Source organism: Poecilia mexicana, unplaced genomic scaffold, assembly GCF_051168715.1.
Source record: "Poecilia mexicana isolate PSO_F unplaced genomic scaffold, ASM5116871v1 scaffold_23, whole genome shotgun sequence".
NCBI classification, from domain to species: domain Eukaryota; kingdom Metazoa; phylum Chordata; class Actinopteri; order Cyprinodontiformes; family Poeciliidae; genus Poecilia; species Poecilia mexicana.
Genome location: NW_028263392.1, coordinates 11,753,400 through 11,760,721, shown reverse-complemented (window position 1 = coordinate 11,760,721; position 7,322 = coordinate 11,753,400). Strand labels below are relative to the sequence as shown.

The following is a 7,322-nucleotide window of genomic DNA, read 5'->3' as shown; positions in this document are numbered from 1 at the left end:
AGTCCGAGCGACGGTCCTGACGGCGTCGTGCACGTCGCCCGTCCTCTGACGCCTCGCGAGGTTTTTCATTTTGAGAATGCTTGAGTGAGTCCTCCAGGGGTCTGCATTCAAGGAAGGTTGAGCTTGAAGAGCTTTCTGTGACTTCTGCTTTTAATCCCTCCTCGTGTATTTTCCACTAAGAAAACGGGAAGCTGTGTGGTATCAAGTGCTCTTTAGCTCCGTAACTTTTTCACATTTTATCAAATGCCAAGGTGTCTCATTGGGGGAGTGGATAGGAAGAGGGTTTTCAGATGCAAATCAGAAATGTGTTGCATTCATTTGAATTCTCCCCCATAAGCAATCACCCTGTATATGAAGCTTTTGCAGCAATAACAGCCACAAGCAGTTTGGATTTGATCTCTTTGGGTTTGTACATCAAAGCACAGTTTGTGCTCTTTGTCAAAAAGATGATCCTTCAGAACTAAAACGTAGAGATGCACAGCAGGACGTGTAGTTTGTGCTTTAGTGTGCAACCTAATGCAAACGTGTGCAAACTATGCGCTCTTATGTCTGACTGTGTGGTTTGCTGATAGGCTGGTCTGTGTGTCTGAGGTCCCTCTGGCTCCCATGGTTTCTCTCTCAATCCCCTCCTCCCAAACACTTTCCCCTCCCTGTTGTCCTCCAGGCCTTCTACCGTCTCATTTTCTGCGCTTGGCTAACACAAGCGCCACCTCTCTGTCACTCCAGGTATGGCACTTTAACTTTGGGAAGCAGTTTTAAACCCTTCTGAAAGCACCTTATAATCAACGTGAGGTGACGTTTTTGCAGCAGGGCCACAACGTTGACTGCAGCGTTTCAGACATTGTGTCAATGCTAAGCTTAGACTTGATAAAAGGTTACATTAGATCAGATATAGGAGTGGATATTGGGTTCAGGAGGATAAATGCAGTCAATTGGAGATGTTCATACTTCCATTTAGCAGAAGGAGAAAGAGAGAGAGTGTGTGTGTGTGTGTGAGAGAGAGAGAGAAAAAGAGCCACTTAGACATGTTTGTCTTTTTTACAACTGAAACATCTGAACTCGTGTAGCTTAGAAAATCTTTAACATGTGAGTTTCTATGGAAAGCATCTTTAAGTCACGGACGGTCAAGTCACATGACCCTGTAGACAATGGAATAAATTTTATACTTTTGAGCCTGTGAAGCATGGAAGCTTTTAATAAAAGAAAGCGAGCAACAGCTGAACCCTACCGAAGCTCAGATCCTCTAAAATGTTTGTCTGGTGTGGATCACAAGTAGGGTGTGGTTTAATATCCTGTTCCCGCTCCTCTTTTCTTTTCTTTTTTTTTTTTTTTACATTCCTATTCTTTTTGTGGTCTAATTCATGAAGAGGGTTCAGGGAAAGCAGACAGAGTCGGATCAAAAACATCTCAGATTTTGTACTTTCAGCTGCAAGAATTTGTATTTTGAAGGCAAAGAGGAGGAACCCTGCACCGCAGATACTAAATGTAGGGGATTTACTTCACGTTGCACCAGTCAGCTGTGATATGTCTCCAAGCAAAGAGTTAGTGATTGATTCATGAGGGCAGTGGTTTTGGATCAAGCTGCATCAATCACTCCGACAGGCTTTTTTTTTTCCATGCAATTCATATATTTGCAGTTTAAATATCAGAGGGCACACTTCTCAGGATGCAGCAGCAGACAGATAAAAGCAACCATCTGCCGAACAGCTTAAAGCAGCATGTGGAATCAGACTCCGTCATGGGAGCCATTTCTTCACCCACGCACACACACACACACGCCCGAGGCGACTATAAAAACAGCTGTGCAGGTACTGTACTCCTAAAAGTCTGCAGACGTATTCATAGTGTTCTGATCTCACGATAAGTCATCGAAATAACGTTTGTGTTGAGGAGACGAGCAGAAAAGAGGCCGGGAACGAGTAAAGCAGAAGGTATCTGCAGGTAGAAGAGGTGTCGTGATGCAGGTTGGGGTCCTGCTGGACCGTAGGGAGGTGCTGGTGAGCTCTCTACCCCAACCGAAGCTCTTCCCTTCTGGACACTTGCAGCGTGAACTGGTGGAGCCTGGATCCATTCTCCGAGCCCTCCCTCCGTCTCTCCTCAGCCCTCCCTCTTGCCCCCTCCTCCTGTTCTTCTTTCCCAGACCCTGTGGGTGCAGTGCCACGTCGATGAGTGAACTTATTAGAGGCAGAGAAGGGAGGAGGGTGGGGGAAGAAAAGTGCTGAGCACCTCCACGTGGGCTCATACTCCTGTTGCAAAATGTGTTGCTGTTTATCTATATGAAAAGCATTAACTTTATCATTTAGATATTTTATGTTCAATTTCGATCTCAATTGTTTTTTTTTTTAAAGAAACAAATTGGAGGCTTCTAATTTGTGAGGTTTCCAAACTGAATAAAAGGATATTGGGTATATGTTTGCATATTACTTTAAAGTAACTATTTGAAGTCTATGCTTGTGCCTTTTTCTCTTCTTCTTTCTTTGAGCTTCTGGAAATCACTTGGTGATTTTTTTTGTTTGTTTTTTTTTACCAGTGATTATGAAAACATTTCATAATCTGAAGATTTAGTTTCTCTGTGTCCAAGTAAAGGCTGTCCTTATCAGAACTAACTCCTGTACATTACTGCCATCTTGTGGTTTTGTTTCAAATCGCATCTTGACATATTGGAAAGTCTTCACTAGAAACAAATGGATTAAAATTGGTGTTTCTGTACGCAAACACCATTCAGAAATCCGTCTATTTTGATTTTAGTTTAATTTACTTCCTAAAAATGTTTGTCACTTTATTAAATATTTATTTATGATAATAAAGCCCTTTATTTGCCAGCCACCTTTTGATATTTCACAAGATTGAGTTTTTGTGTCATCGTGGGAATTTCCAGAGAAACTGGAAGAATTTTGTAGATGCTGGCAGAAATGTGTCGGGATTAAACTTTGCCTCCTCTGCTTCCTGCCGCCGCCTTGCCTCAGAGCCACAGTCCGGTAAATCTATCCGTCTCCATCAGACGACATTCGTGTTGGATTCAACTTAGACTCTTACTGCGCTTTGGAAAAGTGTTCCTGCCCCTTAAACGTTTTCATTTTTGAGTCAACAGAAAAGGAAACTTCAGTGTTCGTCATTGTGATTTTATTTTATATATAAAACCAAAAGTTACATTCTTTTTGAAGTTTTTACCAATCAGATTTGAAGGTTTCAGTAACGTCTTAGGCATGCTGCAAAGGCATTGACATAAAAAAACAATTCTCCGGTCAGAGTAGAAATATAGTATAAATACTGTATATAAAAATTAAAACAAAACATAATTGCACTGACGTACTTAAGACATCTGGTCTTAAGTAAAACTGGATCCTCGTGGATTCTGGACTTCCCTGTGTTTTCAGTCGGTGTTTCACGCAAACCACTGCAAAGCAACACGCCTGCAAGGAAAACTATCTGCCACAAAAACAGTCGGAGAGGAAGACATGGGCTGGTCACACACAATGAGCTGAACTTTACACATAATAAAATGTGGTCATTTGTTTTCACAGTTGGCCTGTGTGAGTGCTGAAGTCTTTGTTTAAAAGTGGAGGAGTCGATATAAAAAAGGGCCGAGTCCTGGAGCAGCAGATCTATTTAAAACTTCCACGGTTTGGAAGTTCAGTGGAAGTGCACGACCTGCGTTCCACGTAAACACCTGAAAGCGCGCACATCCAGCTTCCCCATGTCAATTAAGTTGTGCTCCAGACGTACTTGCACAAGTCTGCTGAGAGTAAGACTTTGACTGCCCCAGCAGAACGCGTTGCTGGGCACTGACTCGATCTTGTTGTATGCGAGCGCTACCGAGTACCCAGGCAGTCACCTGGGCACCTGGTGCAACTTGTTGTGACACAGGTCTAACCGATGCAAGGCCTTAAATGCACCGGCGGATACTTTGAAAATCTCATTTCTTGCCAGTCCCAAGTGCTCGAGGTTGTCCAAGTTGCGAAAGGAGGCTTTCTTTATGGAAGATATTAGATTGCCTTCCAGATTTAGAGTTTTCAGAGAGTTAGGAAGGTTTCGCGGCACTTGCTTTAGTTTGTTTCCTTCTAAGTTTAGGCTTTCCAAATGTGTCGCATTGATGAGGGAATCTCTAAGAAGGCCTTTGCTCTTCAACCTGTTTGCACTGAGATCCAACACCAACATCTGTGATATACCATTAAAAAAACCCTCGGTTAAGTTGCTCAAGGTGGTTTCCTCTAAGATATAACTCCTTTATGGACAGTGGTAACTCTAAAGGTTCTGAGGCTAGCTGATCATAATCCAGGTTCAGGGTACGTAGATTGTGCAGAGGGGACAGTGCACCAGGAGGAAGTGATCCAGATCTATTCCCCAGGCTGTTGTTGCTCAGGCTTAAAACCAGCAGACTAGGACACTGTGCCCAGGCCGCCTCAGACATCGTCTCCAGGAGATTGTTGTCCAGTCGTAGCTCCTCGAGAGAAATTGGGAGGTCAGTTGGCACACTTTGAAGTTGATTCCTGTCCAGAGATGGAGACGCTTCAAGACGGGAATCCCCTCGAAAGATCCTTCTATGGCTCCATCTGTGAGCCGATTGTTGCTTAAGGAAAGGAATTCCATGGACGAATATTCACTGAGCAAGTCCAGCTGGATGCTGCTGATGTGGTTGTTCATCAGGAGGATGTAGTGGGCATTACAGGGGATTCCATATGGAAAATCTTCAACATCTTTATTGGAGCACTGGACAACTCTGGAACAAAAAAAGAAATGCACACCGTTAATGCTCTGTCACACAAATTTCATTTTACACAGGGAATTATAACTTGTACAATTATCCTTTTCAGTAGGACTAGGCTAATGTTTGGCTAATAAGCTTCAGGAGGCTTCTTTGTTTAGGACTGAAGACAGTGGTTTTACTCAGACCGATGCACCTTACTCAGTATTGGTAAAGAAAACTGAGAGACATTCATTAGAGACATGAGCTGGATGGGACACACTCAAAATACTGGTAAATTGATTGTCTTTTGAAGTAAATACACGGTAACGAGTATTGGATTAGGACTTGGAATCAGCGAGGCGCATCAGAGATCGTTATTTATAATGAGTACATTTTAAATGCTCTCATTTACCAGCCGATATTCTTAAAGGCTTACCTCCCATATCAAGCACACATAGGTGGACAGTAGTCATCCATGAAGTGAGGAAAGAGTGTTGGTGGAGGTATTTTATTCTTCCCCTCTTGTGGCTTTTGTGTTTTACTGTCTTTCCTCCTTCTTTTGTCTTTAGACGGTTCCTCATTTCTGCTAATCCTGCTGGTTTCAGTTGGCGACGTGGATGGTGCTGTGGTTGGTAAACGTTTCAGTCTGGGTGAAGGTTTGGTTCCTTGTGGCTGGGGAGGAGATACTTTGTTATACCCGACCATAAATATGGCGTTATTTTCCATCTGCGTAACAATTGTGGGTTTGCCCGACAGTAGGACTGTGCTTGACTTTGGGGTAAAATGGACCATTTTTGCAGTGGGTGTATTTTTATTAAATTTCTATGTATGATTTCCTTCCTTTGTTTTTAAACCGTTGAGGATGAACCTGACCTCTGGTGGTTTTGGCTTTGCTGCCCGTGTTGTGATGAATTCACTCTTTCTAACCTCAGGGTCTGTGTTTATGTCCATTAAAGACTTTGGCACGACTGTTTGTGTTTCTGTTCCTAAATGTAGGAGATGCTTGTCCTCCACCTCTCTCAGCTCGACGTTTGAGTCTGAGGAAGCAGTTTTGGAAACAATAGGCATCGAATGGACAAGGTCTTGATGATGGAGGAAAGTTGGACGATTTTGAGACGAAGTGCCACGAATTTCTGAATGTGTGAACAACGTGGCTAAAGGAAATGTTACATTGTACATTTCCTTATGGCCACCCATTTCTTTTGTTTTTTGTGAGAGGGTTTCTGTAATCCCCTCTTCTTTAACTTCCATATAATCCTCTTTTGTGTCTCTTTTACCCTCAAAAAGATAAATTACTGCGACCGTCTTTTTTTCTTTTGTCTTTGTCTGGATCATTTGTCTTTACTTTTGCATCCGTTTGGTCCAGTTTTACTTCTTGCTTTTCCCACTTGCTAGTGCCATCTGTAAGGATTTTTGTGATTGAATTAGGAAATAAATGAAATCCATTTTCTTGCACCTCCTCTGAATTTGTTTTGTTGAGGTGTCTGAGAGGTAGGATTTCTCAGTGTTTGTGGCTTTTCGTAAAGAAATCCTAGCAGAATCTTCCTCAGATCTTCCCAGATGTTCCTCCAGGACATCCTCCATCTTGCTTGCTAAAGTGACTTGATCCTGAATCATTTGCTTACTGCTGTTCTTTTCTGACACTGCCTTTAAAGATAACCCTTTGTCACTCCTGTGCATCATCAATTCCTCCTCGGGTTTCTTCATGTTTTCACTTCCATTTTCCTCCACAAATGGGGAAACATCTTGCAGGCCATTGCCATCTGTCCTCAGGCCAGCTTCCTCTGTTAAACTCGCACCTGCTTGCAAATTAAGACAGGCAGAAAGTGACAACGAAAACCAAAAATCGTAACCAGGAGTCACTAGTTTGCAGGAGATTGTGTCTAAAAATGGTTTGACAGATGTGGAAAATATTGGCAGGAGTAGCCTGGTACTTAGATTAAAACTGTTAGGAAATCCAGAACTGGTGAAGAACACAAGCAGGAGAGTAAGCACTTTCATTTTCTATGGTGGGAAAGGGGGACATTTATTGGAAAATAACTACATTCATTTTCTTAAAATAATCACAGAGTGCATTAAACACTAACTATATACTTTTTAAGTCGCTAGTAGAGCTTTAAGAAACATAAGAATAAAGAACACCACTAAATGCTGAGCTGATGCTTTTCTGTCTCTACCAGCTCTTGTAATCTTTAACATAAGCAACATAATATGTCAACAACAAATAAATATGATCTTTATTTGCCTTATTTATCTGTCCACTTACCTCATGTGAATCTGACCTCCTAATGAGTCAAAGGCGAGCTTCTTCTTTCATTACCTCCGTCCAGCCGATTCTACATCTGCGTGTGGAGTGAGACGGTTAAAAATAGAAGGACAATCCATTTCAAGGCCCTTTGTCTATGCCGGGAATTTTCACTCACAAGCTCTGAGGCAGCTGTGGATAATGACTCTTGCAATGCCTTTATCTGAAAGGGAATTCTAACACTTACTCTCAGCATCAGAGGACTTTGAGGGATCAATAGCAGGAAGAGGGCAACTTCAGGCAGAGGGGTCAGAGGTAGCAGCTGGCTTTTACAGTGCCTGCTATTGGGGGGCAATAGCTTCCCGTTCATTATGTGAAGGTGACAAGGAG

At 42.5% G+C, this 7,322-nt stretch overlaps 1 protein-coding gene across 1 annotated transcript; it reads right to left on the bottom strand.

Annotated features, from left to right (window-relative positions):
* Positions 1 to 3,174: 3,174 nt before the first annotated feature.
* Positions 3,175 to 6,688, bottom strand: LOC148152505 (podocan-like protein 1). The gene is given in 6 exon segments (XM_088003409.1): positions 3,175 to 4,182; positions 4,184 to 4,498; positions 4,501 to 4,720; positions 5,124 to 5,352; positions 6,403 to 6,486; positions 6,622 to 6,688. Coding segments are annotated over 6 exon segments (1,464 nt in total). The 3' UTR covers positions 3,175 to 3,633.
* Between the last annotated feature and the right edge of the window lie 634 nt (positions 6,689 to 7,322).